The following is a 24,243-nucleotide window of genomic DNA, read 5'->3' on the forward strand; positions in this document are numbered from 1 at the left end:
GTTAGATTCCCTCTTTGGCACAATACGTGGATGAGCTTATTCGCACGTGTGCAGCTTCGGTATCCTAAAGAGAAAATCGACGAATCACAACACGTGGGTAGTTTCTGTCTTCCGAAGAAGCGGAAGCGATGATATTTGAGAAGAAAAAAAAAAATTGATCCTTTGCCCTTGTGCGATTGCCATGACCCATTGCAGGCTGGATCGAACAATCAAGAACTAGCTCAACTCATAAGTCGTGGTTGGGAATTGGGATCTCTGGATATCAATACGATGGTCTAAGGTATAAGGCATTTTTGGAAGTCATTACAATGGAACAATTCATTATGTTTGTAGGGCACGGAAAAAAAATCGTGCACTGTGCTCACTATTCACCTCTTTGTTATACATGGCAATGCATTTTTATACCAAATAACAAGTTGAGATTTAAAGTTTGATTTCAAATCTGAAAAGTTTAAAGTAGTCTGGTAATTTATTTGTTTTCTTAGCTAATTATTTGGCATATATGTACACTATTGTGTACAGCAAAAAGCACGGCAGAGAGCATTTTTCCCGTTGTAATGTGCATGTGTGACAATTTGGTCCATTTTCAATATGTGGATCTTTGTATGCCTTCTAGATCTTGAGGTTTGTTCCCATGTTTCAAGAATAAATTTGTTTATTCACCCAAAAAAAAAAACCCTCATTCATTGATTATATATATATTGAAAAATCATTCATTTATTATAGAGAAGTCAATGCTACGGTTGATTTTTTACCCTCAGGTTACTCAGTCGATAATGGCCTTAAGAGAAGTCATAGATTTGATACTCCTTGTGAGGTATATGAGTAGTGATCCTCACTCCCAAATATAAAGGGAAAAATTATGTGATTAGCTGCTTTTAAGTTTTTTTTAACAAAAGTAACCAATCAATATTTCACTTAATAAAACTAACTAAAATTGAATTGAGTTTGAATAGTAATTTTTAATTATTTTAGATATTTTTAACCCTTAAAACTAACCACATTGAAGATGAAAAATTACTATTTTGTCCAAAAGGAAAATTTACTAATTTTTCATACCATTTTGACATTTTCACTCCCATATTTAAATGGTCAATTTTAGGAGTAAAAATGTCCAAAAAGATGAAAATTCATTATTTTTGTTAGTTTTGTAAATACAAATTCAATTTTTACTTAGTTTTGTTAAGCAAAACAATGAATGATTACTTTTGTAAAGAAAAACTTAAAAATAGATAATCACGTAATTTTGCCAATGTAAAGTTACCCATTCCTCCATCCCCTCAAAAAAAAACAAAAAATGCATATTTAAAACATACATTCACTCATCTTATTAGATAATATCAGGCAAAAAAAATTAACCACAGCTACAAGACTAGCCGCTTTGTTAGGTAAAATCTAAACCTTAAAGCACTGCGCCTAAAAGTCAACCTGCGACCAGCGCGTTTAGGGGTTTACGATAAGGGATTGAAAAGGAAGATAAGGACACGTGTTAAGAATCTATAAGCTAAGTGCTCTCTCTCTCTCTCTCTCTCAAGTGACAGGAAACGAAGGAGGGGTGAATTTTCCGGTTCAGGAGCAGAGGAAGCTTCAACTTCCACTGTAACACTCTTAACGTGTTGCGAGTGCACTTGAAGTGTCAAAACAAGGAGTTATATTTTATGCAGGGAAGAATTCGGGACTATTGAAAGGGAAATTGGGATCGAATTCCATTGGTAAATCCAGATCCACAATAGGGGAATTGGTTCCTGATGTAACAGCAGAGATGATTTCAGCTAAATCAGAATCAGAGGTCTGCATATTCTGACAACCCAAGCTGTTCACCTTGCAAGGAGAGACTGTAAAGTAGTTTGATTCAGATGTAGCTGGGGATATAAAGGAAGGAGAAAGGCTGCTAGTGAAGTACTGCTCCACTGTTGGTGGAGAGAAGATGTGGTGGTTCTCACTCTTCACTGATCCAATTGGGTTAGAAGGGAAGCTGAAGGCAGAGTTCATAAGCTGCTGCTGCTGCTGTTCCACATCACTGTACAACTCATTCGTCTTCACCTTGAGACTTGTTCTGAAGTTGAACAGTAACTCTTGTGCTTGTTTCTGCTGCTGCTGCTGCTGCTGACTCTGTTCTTCAGTTTTCTCTTGTATAACAATATGATGATAATGGTGATTATGCAGTTGGTCTTGTATGGGCTCTTGCTTTGAGTTCTCCATTGACCCAATTGCAGCTGGTGTTGTATGGGATGCCTGGATGCAGGTATGTCTACCCCGGTATGTGATGTCGAAGATGGATGGGTCTTCATCTGATCTTTGAACTTGCTTTGTAGCCAAACAACCTTGAACATTTCGATGAGTACATCTGTAGTAGCCTCTGCAAGTTCAAAACCACATAGAAATTGAGAAACATTGCTAAATAAAAAGTCCAAAAACTATGCTACCATGATGTAAGCCAAGGCTCAGCTTGGCTTTCTGCCAAACAACTAAACTCTTTTTAAGTAGATGAAGTGGGCTCGAGTCCATAAAGTCTGCAGATTACAGAATCATAGATTCATGGAATTTTCGGATGACGACATGATTCATGATTGAGTGGGAGACTTTTGTGACTTCTGAGGTGGATCAAAAAGGGTCACTTTTCCAATTATGCTATTCTTCTCTTCTATTTTCCATTTCCTCTGTTTTTTGTTGGGTGGTTCATGGTTTCAGTTCAGTTCAGTTCAGATAGACTAGATGAGGAAAGAGATTACTCTTCAAGTCTAACCTTGGGTATTTTGCACCGAGGATATCTTTCTGGCCATATTTTCTCCAGCTATAGCCATCATCTAGAGGTCCTTCATGACCAGTTCCTGAACTAATACGAATTTGTTCTGTCCATCTGGGTAAGGTCTTCCTGCAACACATGAACCAATCACATAAACAAGAAACTCAAATTGAGTTTACCCAGTACAGATTAGCATCAGCAGGAGGAATTGATTCATAGGATATGTTGGTTTTGGTACCTCTTCTTATAGATGTCTCTGCGCTCAGAGTCTTCGCTGTGGGGGCTTCCACTGTCAGAGCGAGGGGAGTCAGACATAACAGGGGTGCCTCCTGTAAGGCGTGCCTCCCCATCTGAACTGACCCATTTCACCATCGAAAGCGCCTTATCGAATGAAGAAAGTATATCTTCCACCAGCCTCTTGCGAGCTTCTTCAGAATAGGATTGATCAAGATGCATCTGAAGCTGCTTCACTAGCTCCCTCCCCTGTTTCAGCTCATTAAACAGAGGTTTCTGCCCCCAAATTCCGGCGCTCTCCATTTTAATCTTTAATCTGAAACAGATCCAGCAAGTGGGATGAAAAAAATTTACTCGGAGGACAGAGGTTTACTTGAATTCATATTTAAGAATAAGGATCAAACATTGTTTTGCAGAAAGACAAGGAGCGGGTGAGGGAAGAAATGTGATTAAGAAGAAGAAGATGGAGAATCAGAAGCTACAAACATTAGAGTAGCAGCTTTACTTGCAATGAACTGTGAAAAATCACAAATGGGTTGGTCAATAACTTGGAAGAATTGGGTGAATTGGATCCTGGAGGATGAAACTGATGAAGAAGGAGAGAAGCTAAGCATTTGGATTTAAGGGAAGAAGGGAAAGAAACTTTTAGAATTAAACGAGAAAGAGAAGAGGGATAAGTTTGACCAAGTAAAACGACTAATATTTTTCTGCATAGACCGGTCTTTGGTCATGGCTATGAGGGAGAAACTATTATTTTTCTCCAAAATACCACTTAGAGAGAGAGAGAAGGTCAATTGCTGACCAATTCAACTTCAAAGCAAGATGATGAAGATGTTGAAATCACGTAGATGGGACACACAGTCACTCACTTTTTCTATTATAATCTGTGTTATTTGTTGGTGTTTTAGAAGGCATCTGATGGTCGTTGGGTGAAGAAGGGTGAGAATGCGAGAAAAGGTCGAAGGGTCAGAGAGAGGTAGCTGATACCATACAGAGCATCGAAGGAGCAAACCAAGAATCTTCAAGCGTTCTTCCGCGTTGCCACACTACCACTACCACTCCATAATCCAAAAAAGAGTCCGAGTGAGAAACAGAGACCGTGACGTACCACCGTCGACGTCACCATAAACCGGGGCGGGGATTTTTTTTTTGGGGGGGGGCCGGTGATGTCTTTCGACTGAGTCTGAGATCAAAAATAGAGATTTCAAAAGACCAAATCTCTAGAGTCATGGCGAAAATTAACTGTTTGGTTAGTTTGAATTTTTGGAATGAAATTTCTAGATTTATCCTAAAAAAATATTTAATGAATTATGGTTCAAATCTTTAATGCTTTGATAGTATGGGGTGAAATCGATCTTACCCATAAATCTCGATTCACGTTTTAGTGTAAAAAGTGAATTCTAGATTTCTGAATCTAGGGATTCACACAACCAAACGGTAAAATCTCATTTGTGAATCCGGAGATTTGAAATCTCTGGATTCGCTTAACCAAACAGGCCCTTAAATCATCGGCACTATGACGCACGGGATTTTTTTTTTGGCCAAAACAAAATATGACGCACGGGATTAAACCGTTACGTGACCACGACGATCCTTTTAATCTTTCAATAATTAATTATATTATTAAATTAAAATAGTAATCATAAAAAAATTAAAAAATAATGGTAAACTTTACTCATTTTGTGGGTTTAAGGTTATATTATGGTTGGAATTAATAATTATCTTCTCCAAATTATTTATCTTTTTGTCCCTCATGAGTTAGAGATAATTAGATGAGCCTAATATCATTGTATCACCAATAAATACATACGATGTTTGTCTAACACAAAAAGTATGTATTTGATGAATCATCATATTCTTCGACATGTTAAGTCAATCTGTTTCATTCATCGAACATTTTACGTCACCTTAAATCCATAAGATTATGACTTTGATGTCGGAATTTTCTTATTTATCAAAAGAAAAATGATACCAAGATTGATTGGGTGCCTTTGTTAGAACTTTCCCCCTTTTGTAATTTGAGGACACCTAGCTTACAATCACTAGTAGAAGGGTGCCAATTGACCCAACTAGCAATACTTCAAAAACCATTCAATCATTTTTTAGTTTGCTTATGATTTTTCAATCTGGTTCAATTTCGTTTTTTTTTTGCTTGATAACTTCGCTCTACTACTGTATGGTAGTGGTGGATATAGGCTTGGTTTGACTATGTGTTCCCTCTTGATCAGGTTGGAGGTAAAGACTGGCAACGTTCATCATTCAATATAGCAACGTGTTCAAATATGGAAAAAGAGGCATCCCCCAATGAGTGACAAATTTGAATGAGTCTAACTTGAATGTTGAGCAAATTCGTAGAGTTTCAAATCAATCAAATTGGACAAATGATAAGTCGATATCATGTTGTTTGGTGGGAATTGAAGAAGGATGAACGAGTATACATCGAACAATTAAGGAAATATTTCCCAAGATGGTCAGATTTTGAAATAAATCCATTAAATAAGATACTTTTAGAAAAGTTTTATTTAAATAGATTCTATTTTTGAAAATAATTATCAATTTCTAAATTTGTGATAATTTTTTTCTTTCTCCCAACCAGTATTTTACTATGAACTATCTGAATTACTCTCATATCTTTCATTGTAAATGATGAAATTACGAATAATAAAAAGACTAAGAGTTATTAAAGACAAACCCTAGAATTTCTCCCAATTGCGTTTTTTTTTTTTTTTTTAGGCACTAGTAGAGCGGTTAAAAGCCCAACTTTTCACGGGGAGGTCCTGGATTCGCACTCATCCGGCGGCACTTTTATTATTAATATTCTCCCACCCTATATATAAACTTTTCGGATTCAAAAAAAAAAAAAAAAGAATTTTGGTAACAAATTAACTGTAATTTCGACAACAGAAAAAATTATTTCCATTTTTTTTGTTGGTTTGATATTTTAATTTAATTACCGAACCAACCTTACAGGTACCATCTAGCAGTAGATACTGTCCGTCAGAAATTACTGCGGGTGTTGAAAGTCCAAACCCCAAACCAGACGTAAACGTGACCGTGAAGGGCTGTCTTGTCTTTCTACCTCTACTTCTCGAAGACGGAAGACGACGAAGAGACGAAGAGACGAAGAGACAATTCAGTTTGGGTGAGAGTGAGACCGTTTATTTGACAATTAATTTGACCATTAGCCACGCTATACGTGTGGACTGCACCAATTTAAAGTTATAAAACGCGGTGTTTAGTGTTTATCTAAATTTTCCTTTGACTGGGTCAAACCCATTTTGGGTAGTTTCCAGAAAACAGCGAGAGATTTTGCGGCTCTGGTCCCTCAAATCTTTTTTTTTTTTTTTTTTCTTTTTGTTTTATTCTACGAAAGCTCCCTCTAATCTAACGAAGCAAATAAACGACCTATGATATCAGTAGTTGTAGTACGGATATGATCACTACCGTTAGAAAAAACCGAAGGACACGTGTCACCAGGAGATCATACTAAAGCTTCGTCAGACATGATTCACTCTTCAGGTACTTTTGGACGGTTACTTGTTAGCCGCCGGTTCAACCAATTCCGGCTAAATTTTGATTCAAATTCATTGGTTTGGTTCAGGTTTCGATATATAAACGAAAATTATGAATCCTTATTTTTTTTTTTTGTTGGTAAACAATTCTTAAGTCTACAAATCCAATTTGTTTATGGTTTCTATCATTTCCATAAAAACTCAGTCAAAATTCTATAAGTAAGGAATCGTTTGGCTTCTTTTTGGGTTATTATCAAAATTAAAAATAAAAATAAAAATTCATCCATATAGAGATTCTTTTGATTTTGATTATATGCCAGTGACTAAGACTAACTGGTCCACAAGTTTGTATTCGATTTGAGGATCATTTGACTCATAAGTGGTCGGTCTTTGTTTTATTCATACACTTTGATCAATAATCTATCTAAAATAGATAATTAATATACACTGTGTCACATGTGACACTTCCAGAAGAGTAATTTGTTCTGCAATTCTCTCTTAATGCCTTTGTTAAATTAGTTAATCAGTCAATCTCTGACCAAGAATGATTAATTAATCGATCATCAATTGATGTCATATACATATGAATTACACAATCTCAAACAGAGTCTGGATTCTCTATCCACAATCTTGTTTTCGGAATTGATAACTCTCTCAATATGTACGTCACAACGGAATTTTTTTATTTACTTATTTTTTTACATGGGGTTCTTCCGAGTCAGCTAATGTGTTCCGACTACTACATCATTAAGATAATTTTTGTATATAATTAAATTAAACTGAACTGCGACATTTTTAACATACCAGAAGCTGTGGGAACAACGTTAAATATTGTGTTTTTTTTGATACCCTATTCGTAGTGTTTGTTTTAATATCTTTGGTGGTACAGGACAATGTCGACTTAAGTGGGTCTATAATTCCTAATTGCTCATTTAAGTGGGCTAAATTGTACGGCACATACTTTGCACTTTTTGTAAAATTACAAGTTACACAACTTTAACAATCAAAGCTTTGATCGTTACATTTGTTGTTCAAATGAATCATATACCCTTCTAAGTATAAAAAGACCAAATTATCCTCAGATAGGTTTTCCTCCCATCTTATTGCCTCTCACCCATTTTCTTTCTATATGTCGCCGAAAACCCTGCCACTGCCAGTGAATACTCAGCAAGGCCTTAAAACCCATTATCAAGGGGAAGTTTAAATCTTCTCTCCGCTAAACGGCAAGAACAAGGCCAATGACAAAGCCTCTCTCTTCACCATGAAGCCCGACAAAACCTACAAATATTGAGTTTGCAATGTTGGTTTGAAAACCACGTTTATTTACGGCACATGAAACCCCTATTTTTGATTTCATCCCTTCTATTACAAGAAAAGCCTTTTTTTTTTTTGTTACGAAGCTGAAAAACTTCATTCATGAATTTGAAAGGAAATATAGACAAGTCAAAGGAAAGATAGAAAGAAATACAAAAGATAAATCCATGAAAACATAAGGTTTGATCCGAACCAAGGAATGAGAATTGATTAAATGTCATACATGCAATAGACAAGGTCACCCTGGCTAAGGAATGGGTCGAGCCCAAGCTTGTAGAATAATAGTTGTAACAACAATAATAACAATTAAGCACAAGGAATACGACATACGTATCCTCCGTCACAAACGCTTGAAGAGGCGACACGCCACAAAGGCGGATATAGACACGCCACAAGGGCGAAAATACATGTTACAAGGGTGGAGAGATAACACGCCACAAGGGCGGAAACAACAGCCATGGCGAAGACACACCGACGGCGACCAGCAACACAAGACGCTCGTAGTAGCAAAGTTTCCAGATCCACGGGAGATACTTCCAGCTTTGGCGTGAAACCTTCAGACTTGTGGAATGCACTACCGAATCTCGCATCTACCTGAATTCCCCCCCCCCCTCTTTCTCTAATAACCTGAACCTTCCACCGATTGAGGAAAAAGAGACAGAGATAATGAGAAACTGAGAGATTTTTTTCTTTTTCTTTCTTCTCTAACCCGGTCATGGGAGACCAATTGGGAAAGAGAGAAAACAGAGAGAGAGAGAATGAGAAACTGAGAGTTTTTTTTTCCTCTCTAAACCTAAGAGGTGGAGAGATGGAGAGAGAGAGAGGAGGTGAGGTAGTAGGTCAGAAGTTTTAGGGGTGGAGGTGGAGGTGAAGAGACTGAGGCTCTCCCCATCAAAGCGCGGTTGTGACGATCGGTTTTTTTTAGAGCGGCGCTAGGGTTTTTCTTCAGAGCGAACACGATTCTATAGCGCTTTACAGCCCAAGAGAAACCATTAAAGAGACCCATTACACATGGTCAAAAGCAACCTATTATAGGAGAAACCATTAAAAGAAGAAATAATTGCAGAGAGAAAGACCAAACCCCTGCAGATATAAACCCATTACAGGAGAAACCATTAAAAAAATGAAATAATTGCAGAGATTGTGGGTGATTGCGGATGGTTAGTAGAAAGGTGTTCTTACAATATGTTTGCCAATATTCAGTGATAAATTTGTTCATTCAATTCTTCGGTTCGTAAATCATAAATCATAAATCATAATCAGGTATTATTTCGAAGGTTGATAAACTCATCGAAGGCGTTGCAGAGACACTAGAGATACTTCAGTCAATGGTAATTCAATCGATCCATGCTTCAATTTAGGGCTTTGAATTGTTTTGAGAGAGACATCTAAGAGGATGGGTGAAAAGCAAGGGCAATAATGTAATAATTCTTAAACTTAAAATAACAAGGATTAGTTTTGTAAATTTAAAAACTTAAAATTTTTAAACATAAAAACCAAAACTTGTTTATTAATATATTATGGGTAAAATGGTCAATTTAGTTTCAAACTAATCGAAGAAATGTTAGCCGTTAATAACTAGTAATTTTACAAAAAGTACAAAGTAAATAGTAAAAAATTATAAACACGCTTAAGTGAAGCGAGTCCCTGTAAAAACAATTTTTTTTCTTGAAACGGACGATTTTTATACACTGGGGTCACGCCCACAACGTTCATTGAGAACCACTTATAAGGTCAAGGATTTTTATTTTTCTGATAAACTTGAATTTTCACAGTTGTTGGAGTGAATGATTCAGCACCAGATTTGTTACTATTCATTGATCAATTATTAAGATTTATTTTAACAATACTACCTTCGCCAACTGGTTCATCAGCGTCAGTGTTAGGTGGGATCACAAGACAGGGACGGTCGGTTTGGATGATAAGTCTCGTTTCAGGGAAGAAAAGAAGCATAGATACGATATGATGGAGAAGGATTCCTGCTCTGTGATCGAGCACAACTCCTATTCTAGAGTTGGATTCCTTGGGAACCCTAGCGATGTCTATTTCGGTCGTACCATCTCCTTTAGCCTTGGTAATTTTTATGCTTCTGTTCGGCTGGAGCCCTCTGACAATCTCGTCATTCGTCCCCACCCTCGCCATGACCTTGTTCAATTCGATTCCTTGGATCAGATGGTTTGCTCTCTCTCTCTCTCTCTCTCTCTCAAGAATTTGACTTGCTACGGTTCTGCATTTCTCCAAACTAATTCGACTTAGGCATTGTGATAAAAAATGGGGGAATTTTCCACCAAGTTTTTGATAAACTTATGCCGTTGTTAGTAAGTTTGTGTTGGAAATTCCAATTTACTGCCAAAGATTCGAATTTGTTTTAGAATTAACGATGCACAGCTACCTAGTTGACCTCCTCTCTGATGAATTTGTTTGCAATTCCGTCCTTGAACCTAAGAATGCGTACAAGTTCCTTTTCAAATGTTTTCAGTTCTTATTCCAGCTATTCCAGTAGCATGCGATTCTGTCATGAACGTCATTATTCATGTGCAGTTGCTCTCAAATTGTTCACTCTATATATCATTCTAACAAATTTATCTTACAGGTGATTCGGGTACAAAATGAAGGCTACTATGGAGGAATGCGTTTACTTATGGCTATTTGTAAAGTTTTTTACAATTATTGTAAAGACAACAGTATTGATCTTAATGGTGGCAATTTCACACTCTCATATGATACCAATATCCCCCGTCAGGTAAGCTTTAAAAATGCTGGTAACTGCTCCTCCTTTTTTAAATGAATTGAGCTGGAAAAAAAAGAATGTTAGTGCCATATGCTTTCTAGTGATAGGTCTGTGCTTGTATTGTTAAATATCTGCTTGTGAAGCTTATAGTGTTATTCCAATCTCATCAATTGCTGCTGTGAATCTTACTATGAGAAATGATAGGTCTGATAGGATGTTTATATGAAGGTGGAACCTATGGAAGGGAACAGCCATATTTCAACATCTCTGACGGATTCAAGTGTAGGGGTCATAACATAGATATACTGATAATAATGCAAGGAATGTGAAGATTTTTTTTCATTTGTTCCAAAAGCATCAGCTTGATTCTAAGTTTGCGAACGAATCCATAATAGCTTGCACATCCTTAACATATTGGTGTATGAGAGAAAATCTTGGTCAACCTCTAATCAGTAATGTGGCTCTGTTACTCGTGTTGTGCTTCCAAGAACATCATCCTATTATTCCCTTCAGCAACTTTTGCATCTAAATGGAAAAAGTATCTTCCCGGACAATCTCATTGTTTCTTCCACCCATATGCTTTTGGTAGACTGAAATAACCTATTAATTTGATAGTGATTCTTAGTAGTCCAAAAGGTGTGTTGGAAACTGTCATTAAGAACTTTACCACTACTCATGAATTGGAAATCTCATTGTTTCTTCTTCTTCTCCTTTTGGGTTATTTCTTTATTTATAATGTTTAATTTTTTTACTAGGGTTGGGGGAGGGGGTGGGAACTAATTCTGAATGTCTATCTATAGGTGTTGTTAATTCTGGATATGTGGTGGGTGTCGGGGGATTAACTAGTCCCTCTGAAGTCAAATCAGGGTTTCAACATATAGGATATGCAGTTATGTGGTTTCTGGGGTGTGCTTCTGAAATTTATTGTCATGGCTCTGTAACAGCTTTTCTGTGGGCTTCAGTTCAAAGGCCATACCTAGTGAACAAGGGTCCCCGACGTTTAGCAGGACTTGGGGAACGTCAAACCTAAGCAACCTTAACCCCTACTGCATTGGGCTCAAGTTACTTACTTATTGGCAAGTCTACCTAAATAATACTGTTTTTGAAACTTTTATGTGTAGTAAAGTATTATTGCTGTCTCTAGTCGTGTAGCATGTTAGTTTCTTATTGAATTTTATTATAAAAATATTTTACTATAAATTATTATTTACCCTGTGGAATGCCAATTTAATTAGAGTCCAGATGATTTATATATCTAATAATCACATATTTCTTCTTACCTATGCTTGTTGAAACCAGTAATATTTCTAGAGTAGTTTTTATTTTTATTTTTTTGGGTCTTTCATTTTACATGCCCTCATTCTTGTAACTCTTCATTTTTGATTGGCAGTTGCAGGTTGGTGATAAGATTAACATATTTCTTTTTCTTTTTCAAAGCGCATCTATATAAATGCGCCTCTTAAGTTTGCTATTTTAGTTTTTTCTCTTTCCAGAACCCCACCATACAGTTTAGATATTATTTCAATTGGAATGTCTCTCCTACTTTTTTACCTGCTGCAGATTTGATTTGGTTATCTAGGGAACTTTTGATAAATTTATATTTATCTGGAATTTTTTTAGTTGCATCACCTTGTTCTATATTAGGTCATTTTTTCTCATGGTAATTCGTTTAGTGTCTTTATTCTTCATTTTTCATCAAAAGGATGAAGTATCACTCATCAGTTCATACCTCAGACAGGACTTTCAGGATCCAGTGCCATCGTATCTGCTGCTCTCAACTGCCTCCTTGACTTCTATAAAGTCCGACACCTGGTTAAAGTTGAGATCAGGCCTAACCTCATTCTTGATGCAGAGAAGGAGCTTGGAATTGTTGCTGGTCTTCAAGATCGAGTTGCACAGGTCTATGGGGGACTTGTTTACATGGTACAAAATATTTCAATTTTCCGACTGACAATTGAGATGAAAGTTTGTTTTCTCAATATCAATTTCAACACTTATATCTTGCAGGATTTTAGCAAGGAATCTATGGATGACTTGGGGCATGGCATCTATACACCTATGGATATAGATCTTCTTCCTCCTCTCCATCTCATTTATGCTGAAAATCCAAGTGATTCTGGCAAGGTTTTGGTTTCTTTGACTACCTTCCTAATCTCTCTCTTTCACTTCTTGTCCATACCTAGGCTTGCATTTTTTTGAATGTTCTCATGCTTAATCTTTGCATTTTAACACCTAACCATTAGGATAGTCACCGAAAAAGAAAATGTTCTGGAGTTTAAAAAATCATCATAGAAGTTTGTGGTTTCTGCATCACACATTTTAGGAGATGATTATGCCGAAGCTTGGGCAAGGTACAACTCGTGCCTGGTAATCATGATGCGACTCCTATGGCGAGTGATGCAATTTTGATCTTCTAGATTGATGAGTGACATGAGAAAATTTTCCTAATCTTCATACCTTTAGAATTCAATATTATTGAACTATTGGCTCTATGGATCTAGATTCTGCATGGTCTCAATTATTGCTTTGATCCCCCCAAAAGGAGGGGGATTGGGTGAGCTTCTTTTTTCCTTCTTTGCAACATTTTCTTGTTTTGTTATATAGTATACACTAATTTTTCTCTAATAAGATCGATTCTTCATACAATATTTGTGAATGCAGATACACAGTTCCGTTCGGAGTAGATGGCTTGCTGGTGATGAGTTTATAATATCATCAATGAGAGAAGTTGCAAATATTGCTTTAGATGGCCGTGCTGCATTAATTGAAAAGGACTACACCAGACTTGCTGAACTCATGAATCGTAATTTTGACTTTCGAAGGTGAAGAAGTTCTACTATATATATAAGTTCATGGTTTATATAAGCATTAGTTACAATTAATTTGTGTCAACCTAAGATGAGGCCAGCCACACTTTTGTAGAGTTATCTGATGACTTGGTTGGTGGAACTCATATTTTCTGCAATACAAACGTTTCCTTGATTTTGATAGCGCCATCAAACAAGTTTGTTTCTATGATTAAGCGAAGTTACACTGATGGATATGCCTCTGAAAAATCTTATACGTGATTCAAATTTTTTTTCTCACATCCTTCTCTATTGATTTATGTGCTCGTGCTTGTCTTACTAAATGTCTTATTTCTGGTAACACAGACAGATGTTTGGAGATGAGGCTCTTGGTTCTATGAATTTAGAGATGGTGGAAGTAGCCAGAAGCGTAGGAGCTGCCTCAAAATTTACAGGGAGTGGAGGAGCTGTTATAGCATTTTGTCCGGATGGGCCTTCTCAAGTGAAGCATCTTGAAGATGCTTGCCAGAAGGCTGGGTTTGTTGTTCAGCCAGCAGTAGTTGTTCCTTCTTTTCTAAATGATTCTGATCTCAAAACCTTGTCTTCTTAATGATTGGTCATGTGTTAGAGGTAATAGTATGATGGATAGTATGTTCTTATCTTGAATACTCATTTAGTTCTTTAGAGTTCCTTAGGCTGGAGGTTCCTTGATATATTCTTTACTTATTCATAATTTGATGCAATAATGAGGTAGGTTGTCCAGTTTCTCATGGATGGCTGTTAGACTCCATATGCAATAATGAAGGTTTGTGTAGCTTGCGTTTTACCATGTGGGGGTGGGGACGGGATGACAGAAATAGGTGAATATAGGGCTAATTTGGGGCTTTGGGTGTAGAGAACATCCTTCGGCCTTTCATTTCAGCAAATTTTTTCCTACAGTGTCCCTGTTGGATCTCCATATTGCAACCCCTAATTCTAGCACAACGAACAGTGATTGACAAACCTCATTGTTTAGATTTCTAGATAATATATTGAAATTTAATCATATAATTTCTCCTCCACTCTGGGTATTCCAGGATTTCTCATTAGCTTGTTCGTTACATGGACAACTGTCTGGGTAATCCAGGGATTTTGCAGTCTTATCTTTCTATAAAATTTATGATCCTTTGTTATTGAATGGTAGGTGTGTAGGGCCAAACTGAAATCATCCCTGGTTCAGGATGCACCTGGTTTACATCTGTTAGACTGTTACCTCACAGTTTTAGCAACTGTGGCTGATTTGCTTATATGTGACATCCTTGAAGTTCTTAGTTTTTTGCTTTCTGGTGAAGTTCAAGATGTGCCATTGACTATGTATGATATTGGTTGATGTACCAAAGAACAGAAATTGTCATCCTTAGACATAAATGGATCCTTGAAGTTCCTAGTTTTTGTTTTCTGGTGAAGTTCAAGATGTGCCATCGGCTATGTATGATATTGGTTAGTGTACCAAAGAACAGAAATTGTCATCCTTAATACATAAATGGATCCGCCATCTCCATGTTATACCTTTATTACCATTTACACTTTGCATCAGCAGTTAATTCGATTGTATGCATAAGTTTCCTCTTGTCTGTGCTCTGTAATCCTGTATGTTGTTTTGGATCTTCTACTTGGAGAAATTTCCCAATGAGTGCTCTATGAGTGATAGGATACAATTACGTGGAATATGTTAACCCAAGGATTAGGGTAAATCCAATGAGTGCCATTGGATTAGAATTTTTACAAGCGGTTGAATCCTATCACTCATTGGGCATTTATTGAGAGATTTCCCCATGGAGAGGAGCCCAATCCGTTGTTTGTCATGGTACAATAAATTCAGCTTTTCCTTTTTGTTTTAAAGGTTTAGGGTATTTTTAAAAAAAAAAAAATCCAAACAATTGGAAGAAATGAAGAAGCAAGAAAAGTGAAAAAGCAATTCTCTGAGATAGATGAAAAGAACATAAAATTAACGAAATGGAGAAACTTTAAGACCAAGGACTTTCATATAGATGGATAAGATTGGAAAAAAGAAAGTTACAGAAGATGGCAAGAGTAGATATTACCAATATTAGAGAAGACAATTAAGTAAGCTTAGAATCAAAATTCAGCATCACTGCTCAATTGCAAAGCTAAATACGACTAAATTAGCAACTGAAATGATTCCAACCAACCAATCGAAGAGGAAAAAAAGAGAAGGAAAGAAGAAAAAGAAAAAGAAAAGAAAAAAAAACCCACATTACCAACCCTGAACATAGTCATGGTCTGCTTGTACACAGGCGATGTTATAATAATGGTTATTGGACCAAACCCAATCTTTATCAGAACATAGAGAAGGTTCTCTGAATTTCATTTGCCAGTTCTTCAGCACTTAGTTCGCATTCAATTCCAATCTATCCAAAACCCAAATGAACTTCATTAGCTTTAACCAAAGGGTGATTCACAGAGAGTAGGAAGAAGGACATGAAAGATGAGAGCTACCTTGATAGTGAAGGAGTTAAGCATGGTGTCATCGGTGGTGCTGATGTTTACATGGAGAATCTCGAGTGCAAGTTCCTCCAAAGCAGCCACTATCTTCACAGCTTGACCTGGAATTCGAGCAGATATGGTTTTCAACACAACATTAGGCCCTGAAACCTTCACATCCACTTCTGCAATGGTGGATTTTGAGTTTGCAGCTAGCTCATTCACATTATCATGAGAGGAGGAGAAAGTGGAAGCAGAAGCAGAAGCAGAAGCTTCAGGTGGGGTAGTAGCCATAGCAGTGGTTGCGAGGTAACCTCGTTGTGTGTTGGGCATGTAAGAGCATCCAGGTTCAGGGGTCCTTGGGCTTATGGGTAGGTTCAGTCTTGGACTTAGAGGTAATGGTATTAGGTGTCTTGGACTTAGAACTTCGTTATAAACTTTCCTTTGCTTCTTCGCTTCCAGTGACTGGAGAATTTGTTGCAATTCAGTGATGTAATCCACCACTCCTCCTATTATCGATGCTTGATCTCCCTGTTTTGAGCAAGAGATAAATGGTGAAGAGGATAGATCCAAGATTTAAGTAGAAGTGCAATAGTAGTTGCTTGTTTAAGAGTGCTATTACTCGTTTGAGATGGAAGGCAGGCACCAGGGAACGTAAGACGTAGAGATGCTCGTTCATTTGCTTTCTACGGTTCCTCTCCACGGTTATGTGAAAAATTCTTTGCTGCCCGTCTGGGTTGTTGGTTACTGCTTCCTCCATTGACAGTTCAGCTGATAGCTTTTGCTTCTTCCGAGTGTATGATGCTTCTGCTTCAACTTCGGTTTCAGTTTTGAACACCTTCTGAGCACCTATTTCATGGTTTGTGAGCGCAGTAGCTTCATGAAGAGGAGTAGGTAAATCAAAGCCCGGTGAACTGTCGAGGGTATCCAAGATACTGTACAGTTCATCTGTGGAGGCAGCTCCACCGAGATGGTTCGGGTCTCCAAACTCAGGTTCCTCGAAAAGGTGAGACAGACACTCGTTACTCTCACCACCCATGACCGGGGCGAGGGAGAGAGAGAGAGAGAGAGAGATGGGGAAAACTAGAAAGGCCCAAGGAAGGGTTGATGGGGTTTATTATCCCTTGGTGTCTCAACCACTAAGGAATTGTCTCGTTAAATTGGTCGCAGACCAGAACCCAGACATCTCAGGTCCTGGGTGGGATACCATTTATGGGAGAAGTTTCTTCAGCAATGTACACAGGGTAGGGGCAGAGAGTTTATACTTATATCCCCTTGTCTTGGTTTTGAAAATTGACATCGTTAAGATGCAGCAGCAGCAAAGGCAGAAGAAGTTATGTTGAAGTTACTGTTGAAAGGAAGAACATAGAAGGGTTAAATTTGATAACCAGGAAGAAAAGAGAAATGAGCGAGGTGAAGTGAAGTGAACATGACAAAATCGTGTACTGACAGCACAAATGCTTGTCTCAGTTGGCCTTCAATTTTCTCTGACTGCAAAAACACGGTCTCTCCGTGCCAAACCAACTCATCTGATGAGTAGGTATTCTACATTTCTACTTGAGAATCAGAGAGACACAGAAGCAAATTGAGGGACCAGTGAGCAGAGTAGTAATTGCAACTTCTGCAAGGAAGTGCGTTACAACTCTCATCTCCTTGTTTAGTTCATAAACCCAATTAGATCCTTGGTCGGGTTCATGAATGTAGTACGATTCCCAACCATTTTCTCAGTGATAGGTATCCTGGAGGATGTTCAGTTTGAAGTGGATCTCTGTCTCACTCTGCACAAAATTAAATAGTACCACGAAGGTGGTATGAGGAACAAGTACAGAAAAAATTCTTGTAAGGAGTAAACGAAGGAGAAGTTGAATTTCAGGTCATCTTTCTTTCATCTTTACTTGGGATTATCTTTCAATGTGTCGATTATCTCTGTCATTTCTCACATCATTCATAACACTATAGAGAAGCTCCATAATTTATATTTTCAAACACGACCAACATAAGGTTTCAAATAATAAGGTGGAATTGGGCTACTACAAATGATCAAGTGACAATGTGGGACTTCCACTTTTTTGCTATTTCTAGGAGTGATCTTGGGGTGTGGCCGTCCTCTGACAGAACCATCTCAGCTGATGCACGGCCAGTAGACAAGCCAACCGGCGGCACAGCACACGCCAAGCGCCAAACCTGGGAGAGAGTAAAGAAAACTTAGAGCCAAGAGAACCGAGAGAACGATGATCACATTTGATGCTTGACAAGAACCCTCCCTATTATAGGTGAGGAGGAACAATGAATGGTTGTGATTTGACAAGGCTAGAACTAATGGTTAGGAATCTTCTAGTGGGCAGATATTTCTAGGGATATTTCGAGACAAGATACTTTATAGATGAGATCTCAGAATCTCCCTCTCTTCAGAATGTGGGCAAGTGAGCCCATTAGTGTTATTCAAGTTGGGAGCCCAGTGTGGCCCAGAATATATACCATTGGGCCATGATAAATTGGGGGTCATCCCCCACCTTGCGACGCCCGCGGTTCACGTGGAACCTCATATATGTTCTGGAACCGCCACAAGCGGGTTCCCAACGCTTCACCTCGGGCAATCCCTTCCACCACCAAATACCCGACGGAGGCACCCCGCGTGGATACCGGCGCCATATATACTCGCTCCTTGTCATAGGATGCGACACCGAGATGCCCTTGTGAAGTCCCACGACTAGGATCCTCGCATCTCCTGGTAAGGCCAACAACGCATGGAAGACGGGATGGATCTTGAGCTTGGTGGGAGGTCTAGTTGGTAGGAAACCTACCCACTCTCACGATTGAACGGCCCTTCATACGACGGACCGGCCTTTGTGCACCTTGCAAGGACTTGAATTGTTGGGGAGTAACCACCATGACCATGTCCCCATGGAAGTGGGCGCATCTATGCGGCCCACCTCATCTTCTTCGTGGCTTTGTCAAGTAGGACTTAGCCACACAACCTCGCCACTCCTGGCGAACTGTGCCGAGGGGCCTTCGATAACCCGCACATAGTGTGTGGTGTTAACGGGTTGCCGGGCAATCTCAAATGGGCTTGGTTGGTGGCCTCGCTTCTTTGGAGATTGTATGAAAACCGAGCCACATCAAGCATCGGCCAACGGGTGGCACTCACAAAGTGCCTCAAGTATAGCTCCAGTAAGTTGTTGACACGTTCGGTCCGCCATCCGTTTGGGGATGGAAACTGTCGAGTACCGCAATGATGTGCCCAACAACGAACAATGGCCCAAAACCTCCCCGTGAAGCGAGGGTCACGATGCGATGATTGATTGTGGCACCCCCAATACTGACCACATCTTAGGAATAGCCAGGCTTCTCCAGGCAACCGGGTGCTGCCACAAATGTGCCATATTTGGATAGCCGATCTACCACCACCAGATGACCACATCCCGGACTTAGGAAGAGGCCGATGAAGTCCATAGAGACACTCTCCCAAGCACGACTTGGTGTAGGCAATGGTTCCAACAAACCCCGTGGTGGATGTTGTTCCACCTTGTCTTGTTGGCACACAAGACAAGTCCTACATAAGCCTCAACACATCCCTCATGAGGCAATAGTAAGGCTTCCAACAATGCACGAGTGCGCTTTGCCCGGATGACCAGCCCACGGTGGGGCATTCACGAATAAGGTTCTTCCTCGGGTTGTTCCACTTAGGAACAAAGATCCTCTTCTTCTTGGCATAGAGAACACCATCCTCTTCCCAAAAGCTTGTTTGCCTTCCTGGCTAGAGTGAGCAAGCCCTTAGCCATTGGGTCATGCTCGTATCCTCCCTTGATAAGGCTCAACAATCTCCTCCGGTTGGCAAGAGATGCCAACTCGCGACTAGGGGGCACCGTTTGCTTTCCGGGTTATACTCAAAGGGAAGTCAAACGCTAGGAAATCTTGCCACCTAGCGCTCGGACTCAACTCTTTGGGTTTGGAAGTAACCGTAGCACATTATCCGCTTTACCACGAACCCGATCCAACAAATAGTGGCCATGTCTTAGACAATGCACCAGGGTCATCCCTGGCCGATAGGGGGCTCGTTGAGCTTGGACTCATATGCAATAGGGTGTCTCGCATTAACACCCCTCCAATTGCAAAGGGACGATCGTATGTACCTCGAACGGTGCCATAGTGGCAATGCAAGACGGTTCTTCCATTACCGCCTTCTTTAAATCATCAAAGGCGTCGACAAGGGGACCACACGCTTGTTCTCTTAGTAGATGTGAGTGGAGCTGCCTCGGAGTATCGAAGAACCTGGTAGTAGTTTATAAGGCCTAGAAAAGACCTCAACCGCCAACCAGTAGGGCCTCCCATTCCCGAATTGCTCACCTGCTCCGTCCATCTCAACATTGCCCCCTACTTATGACCTAGGAACACACCTCTTCTGGGAGTGCACTTCTCTTTCTTCACATATAGTTGGTTCTCCTTTAGGGTTGAAGAACCAACCTTAGATGTTGTGCATGTTCCTCAATGTGTTACTATAGATGACGATGTCATCCAAGTACACGACCACGAACTTGTCAAGGTAAGGGTGAAATATCTTGTTCATGAGGGTGCAAAATGTGGCTGGTGCATTGGTGAGGCCAAAGGGCATTACTAAGAACTGTATGCCCCATATGCGTCACGCAAGTAGTCGGTCGTCACCCCGCGATGCGGACTGGAATACCCGGACCGCAAGTCAGCTGGTGAAGTATCTTGCACGCCAAGCCTATCAAAGAGATCATCAATCAAAGGAATGGGATATTTGTTTTTGATAGTTACCTTGTTGAGTGCCCCGAGTCGATGCATAGCCTTAAGACCCGTCATGCTTTCGTTGGAACAACACGGTGCGCCAATGGGCCTTCGACGGTCGGATGTAGCTCGCATCCAATAGCTCCTTGAGTTGCTTCCTTAGTTCCTCCAACTCCGGCGGGGACATCCTATATGGTGCCATGGCTGGTGGTTTGGCACCCGGCTCCAACTCAATTGCATGATCCACCTCCCTCATTGGTGGTAGTCTTTGGGTAGCTCCGGGGCATCACGTCCTGAACTCCTAGAGTTCTCCGGATCTCCTTCGGTAATGCCGTCTTGGAGACATCCTCCTTGTCTTCCAAGAGTGCCGCCAAATATGTGACTGCCCCTTTTGACTCCCTTCTCCAGTGCATGGCCGAAAGAAGTTTTGGCCCCTCCTTAGTCCCTGTACCGTCGGGACCATACATGGTGCTCCTTCCTCCATGATGCACACCTTGCTTATGAATGGCATGGGTACGGCCTGACCCGTCTCATGAATTCCAGCCAAGCACCAATCGAAGTCATCCATTGTCACAACCGACAAATCCACGGAGCCTTTCCATGCTCCAATCGCATCTCGACTCCCTTGGCAACTCCCTCGATAGGGCGTGCCTGAGTTGACGCAAGGCTCCCTCTTTCCTGCTCGTTTTGAGCCCCAAACGCTTGCCTCCTCCTGAGACAAAGTTGTGTGTTGCCCCCGATCAACCATGGCCCTTGCCATTTTGCCGTGATACGCACCTCTACGTACATCAAACCCTTTGTTGATGTAGGGGCTTTGTCTTCCTTGGCCTTGATAGCACCAAGCGCCGCAATGATCCCATGTGCACCTCCTCTCATCCGTGTCTTCGAGGAGTGCACTTAGGGCCTCCGCTTTGGGCAATCCCTAGCCCAATGTGGTCCATCACAAAGGAAGCACTTGTCTTTGGGCTGGAATTTCTTCTTCTTTCTTGCTTGCCACCCTCCTTGTTCAAGAGAACTTGTTTGTGCCTTCCCTTGTGTGGTCGGTCTTGACCCCTTCTCTCCCCCACCTGCCAATGCTCTCTTGGCCTTAGACTCATCCCTTCGAAACTCATTAAGGACTCCCCCCATAGCCGTAGCAAGATCTTGACACCTCGACGTTGTAGCTCTTGCGAGGCCCAATTGAGCCCATCCATGAAGTCGAAGAGAAGTTCCTCTTCGGTCATACTCGGACCTCCAACATGAGTGTTGAGAACTCCTTCACGTAGTCTCGAATCGACCCCGTGTGCTAGCCTCTTGATGTTCTCGGGCCAAGAATGCAGCATTCTCCGGATAAAATTGTTTAAGCTCTCTTGAAGTCTCCCATGTGTCTATGGTGCACGACCTCTTTGCATGTCGTTGTACCTTCGTCTCCACCATAGAGCTGCGGTCTCGGTGAGGTAGAGTTGAACGGTCTGATCTTGGAGACTCGTCCTCCACGACGAGCCTCAAATACCGCTCCATGTCCATAAGAAGTTGTCAACCTCTCGAGCATCTCTCTCCTCGAATCCTTAGGCTGCACCTCCACCCTGGTGCTCACCCACACATTCCCACCACGGGTTCTCCGCATGTTGATACCCTCACCAACTCATGCACACAGCCCACTGCGCGATCCCCACCACTGGTCGAAGGGCCCAACCGTTGTTGTGTTTGTGCTCCATGGTGAGAGCACCCAAAGGAACTCCGAGCTCCCACCCCACGAGCTCCCGGTCCCTCCCCAACGTCGAGGCGCCCGCCTCCCATCGCCAACTCTACCCCTAGACGTGGCTCCATAGTAGCACCAACTCAAAACTTCTCCCCTTCCCTATCCGGTGGTGTGGGTCTCCCTCCCACGGTTTAGCCTCTTCACCATTGAACGCTCACTCCTCGTCATCGTGTTTCCCACAGCGACACACCCAACCGAAGCTACGATACCACAAATGTCACGGCCTTAGTTATTGACTAAGCCAACCGTGCCACACTTAGCACACTTGCACTAAGTCAGCCTAAAACCTAGGTAGAGAGAGTAAAAGAAAACTTAGAGCTCAAGAGAACCTGAGAGAACTTGATTGATCACTTATTGATGCGACAAATGAATCCTCCCATATAGGTGAGGTAGGATACAATGAATGGTTGTGATTTGACAAGTGTCTAGAATCTAATGGTTAGGAATCCTAGTGGGTCAGATATTCAGGGATATTCAGAGACAAGATACTTATAGAAGATCCTCAAATCTCCTCTCAGAATGTGGGCAAGTGTACCATTAGTGTTATTTAAGTTGGTAGCCATGTGTGGCCCATGAATATTATACCATTGGGCCTATGATAAATTGGGCTGTGTCATGTAGCTTGGATTACTTTCATCCGGTTTCGGATTCTCTTTCCTTCATCTCCTTCCATAAGACATTTCACAACAGCCGCAATCTCAGCGCGCCCCACTACTCCATTGTCTGCTGCTTTCGGCCTCAATGACACCTTCAAACCGTCTACTAGGAGTCGCGCATTCATCCTTTGTTCTGCAAAGAGAGGCCAGGCAATCAAAGGCACACCATGAACCAAACCCTCAAGGGTTGAGTTCCATCCACAATGAGTGATAAAACCTCCAATTGAACCATGACTTAGCACTTCTATTTGGGGTGCCCACGAAGGAACCAACATTCCCCTCCCTTTGATCCTTTCCAAGAACCCCTCGGGCAAGAAAGCAAATGGGTCTTCCATGCTTTGGGCATTGAAGTACGAAGCATTCGCTCTGGTTTGAATTGGGCTCTTCAAAACCCATAAAAAAATTTGCCCGCTCAGTTCCAATCCTAAGGCTAGTTCGGTTTGTTGCTCCGTAGACAGGGTTCCACCACTGCCGAATGACACAAATAGAACCGAACCGGCTGGCTGGTGGTCCAACCATCGCAGACACTCCACATCATCGAGTTTGATACCAGCCGCCGAACCCTTCCTAATGAGTGGTCCAACCGGATAGACCGGTGGGATGGTTGGGTCCGAACCATCCTTCAAAGCCCCGAGTGCCTCCGCTTCAATGCCCACGAATGTATTTACGAGAATACCCTCGGCCATTCTAAAACGTGTCATGTGGTAGCGTGTGATCTTGTAGGCATCGTTTGTTCTTTGGTGGAACGGATCGGGCAAGTCAGTTCCTAGAAGCGGCACGCAACCGGGTAAACTCAGTGGCTCAGCGATTTCTTCGTCGGGCTTTGGCAGATGAAGCGCCAAAGACAAAAACATAGCTGTGGAGGCGATGAAGAGGTAAGAGGAAATTTTCAGTTCCTTGGCTACATCAAAAGCATCAGTGCTGAAGTTATCAGTGATTAAGGCAGCGATACGATAAGTTGCAGAGAGGAGGTTTAGGGTTTTTCGGAGAGAAGTGAGGGAACGAGAAGTTGAAAGGCTCATGCGAGTTTCAATCATGGCATCGTCGGGTAGGTCAGAGAAATCGACAGGGGTGAGATATACGTAGTTTATGAATTTAGGGAGGCCACGAAGGATTTCTTGCTGCGCTTTGGAAGGATTACCGTCGGTTGGGATGGTGAAGGTGACGGCGAGGTTGTGAAGTGTGAGTCGTTTGGCGAACTCGGCGAGAGGGATCAAGTGGCCAATACCTGGACTTGGTAGAATTACAACAAGGGGGGTTTTTTCGGAGGGATTGGTTGTTGCTTCCATG

The 24,243-nt window shown here is 41.0% G+C and overlaps 4 protein-coding genes across 5 annotated transcripts; 1 reads left to right on the forward strand and 3 right to left on the reverse strand.

Annotated features, from left to right (window-relative positions):
• Positions 1 to 1,302: 1,302 nt before the first annotated feature.
• LOC149014153 (putative WRKY transcription factor 53) lies at positions 1,303 to 3,641 on the reverse strand. Its single transcript, XM_089160047.1, has 3 exons — positions 2,985 to 3,641; positions 2,747 to 2,875; positions 1,303 to 2,359 (listed from the first exon to the last, which is right to left on the reverse strand). Exons 1-3 carry the CDS (start codon positions 3,281 to 3,283, stop codon positions 1,657 to 1,659), a joined length of 1,131 nt encoding a protein of 376 aa, XP_089016173.1. The 5' UTR covers positions 3,284 to 3,641; the 3' UTR covers positions 1,303 to 1,656.
• Positions 3,642 to 9,541: 5,900 nt separating this feature from the next.
• LOC149014154 (glucuronokinase 1-like) lies at positions 9,542 to 14,953 on the forward strand. 2 transcript variants are annotated; one of them, XM_089158924.1, is made up of 6 exons: positions 9,542 to 9,981; positions 10,400 to 10,549; positions 12,272 to 12,436; positions 12,545 to 12,661; positions 13,199 to 13,359; positions 13,690 to 14,953. In XM_089158924.1, the coding sequence occupies exons 1-6, from the start codon at positions 9,769 to 9,771 to the stop codon at positions 13,931 to 13,933; spliced, it is 1,050 nt and encodes a 349-aa protein (XP_089015050.1). In that variant the 5' UTR covers positions 9,542 to 9,768; the 3' UTR covers positions 13,934 to 14,953. The 2 variants fall into 2 exon arrangements, with proteins under 2 accessions (XP_089015050.1, XP_089015049.1); XM_089158923.1 differs by having other exon boundaries at positions 12,272 to 12,460; positions 13,690 to 14,950.
• Positions 14,954 to 15,328: 375 nt separating this feature from the next.
• On the reverse strand, positions 15,329 to 17,140 carry SPCH (basic helix-loop-helix (bHLH) DNA-binding superfamily protein). The gene is made up of 3 exons (XM_089158925.1): positions 16,430 to 17,140; positions 15,823 to 16,338; positions 15,329 to 15,734 (listed from the first exon to the last, which is right to left on the reverse strand). The coding sequence occupies exons 1-3, from the start codon at positions 16,844 to 16,846 to the stop codon at positions 15,663 to 15,665; spliced, it is 1,005 nt and encodes a 334-aa protein (XP_089015051.1). The 5' UTR covers positions 16,847 to 17,140; the 3' UTR covers positions 15,329 to 15,662.
• A 689-nt stretch (positions 17,141 to 17,829) lies between these two features.
• Positions 17,830 to 24,242, reverse strand: LOC149014156 (hydroquinone glucosyltransferase-like). Its single transcript, XM_089159351.1, has 2 exons — positions 22,924 to 24,242; positions 17,830 to 17,944 (listed from the first exon to the last, which is right to left on the reverse strand). Exons 1-2 carry the CDS (start codon positions 24,240 to 24,242, stop codon positions 17,848 to 17,850), a joined length of 1,416 nt encoding a protein of 471 aa, XP_089015477.1. The 3' UTR covers positions 17,830 to 17,847.
• Between the last annotated feature and the right edge of the window lies 1 nt (position 24,243).

This window comes from Hakea prostrata, chromosome 6, assembly GCF_041222555.1.
Source record: "Hakea prostrata isolate BN-2017 chromosome 6, UWA_Hpros_2, whole genome shotgun sequence".
NCBI classification, from domain to species: domain Eukaryota; kingdom Viridiplantae; phylum Streptophyta; class Magnoliopsida; order Proteales; family Proteaceae; genus Hakea; species Hakea prostrata.

What these genes read in the sequence shown, in the direction of transcription:
- LOC149014153 (XM_089160047.1), bottom strand. Translation starts at nt 3,283, where the DNA reads ATGGAGAGCGCCGGAATTTGGGGGCAGAAACCTCTGTTTAATGAGCTG. An exon ending in AGAGACATCTATAAGAAGAG is followed by an intron (nt 2,876 to 2,984) that starts GTACCAAAACCA and finishes CATGTGTTGCAG; the next exon opens with GAAGACCTTACCCAGATGGA. An exon ending in CTCGGTGCAAAATACCCAAG is followed by an intron (nt 2,360 to 2,746) that starts GTTAGACTTGAA and finishes TTGAACTTGCAG; the next exon opens with AGGCTACTACAGATGTACTC.
- LOC149014154 (XM_089158923.1), top strand. Translation starts at nt 9,769, where the DNA reads ATGATGGAGAAGGATTCCTGCTCTGTGATCGAGCACAACTCCTATTCT. An exon ending in ATCCAAGTGATTCTGGCAAG is followed by an intron (nt 12,662 to 13,198) that starts GTTTTGGTTTCT and finishes TTGTGAATGCAG; the next exon opens with ATACACAGTTCCGTTCGGAG. An exon ending in CGTAATTTTGACTTTCGAAG is followed by an intron (nt 13,360 to 13,689) that starts GTGAAGAAGTTC and finishes CTGGTAACACAG; the next exon opens with ACAGATGTTTGGAGATGAGG.
- SPCH (XM_089158925.1), bottom strand. Translation starts at nt 16,846, where the DNA reads ATGGGTGGTGAGAGTAACGAGTGTCTGTCTCACCTTTTCGAGGAACCT. An exon ending in CTGCCTTCCATCTCAAACGA is followed by an intron (nt 16,339 to 16,429) that starts GTAATAGCACTC and finishes TGCTCAAAACAG; the next exon opens with GGAGATCAAGCATCGATAAT. An exon ending in TTAACTCCTTCACTATCAAG is followed by an intron (nt 15,735 to 15,822) that starts GTAGCTCTCATC and finishes GGTTTTGGATAG; the next exon opens with ATTGGAATTGAATGCGAACT.
- LOC149014156 (XM_089159351.1), bottom strand. Translation starts at nt 24,242, where the DNA reads ATGGAAGCAACAACCAATCCCTCCGAAAAAACCCCCCTTGTTGTAATT. An exon ending in CGAAACCGGATGAAAGTAAT is followed by an intron (nt 17,945 to 22,923) that starts CCAAGCTACATG and finishes CTTGTCTACTGG; the next exon opens with CCGTGCATCAGCTGAGATGG.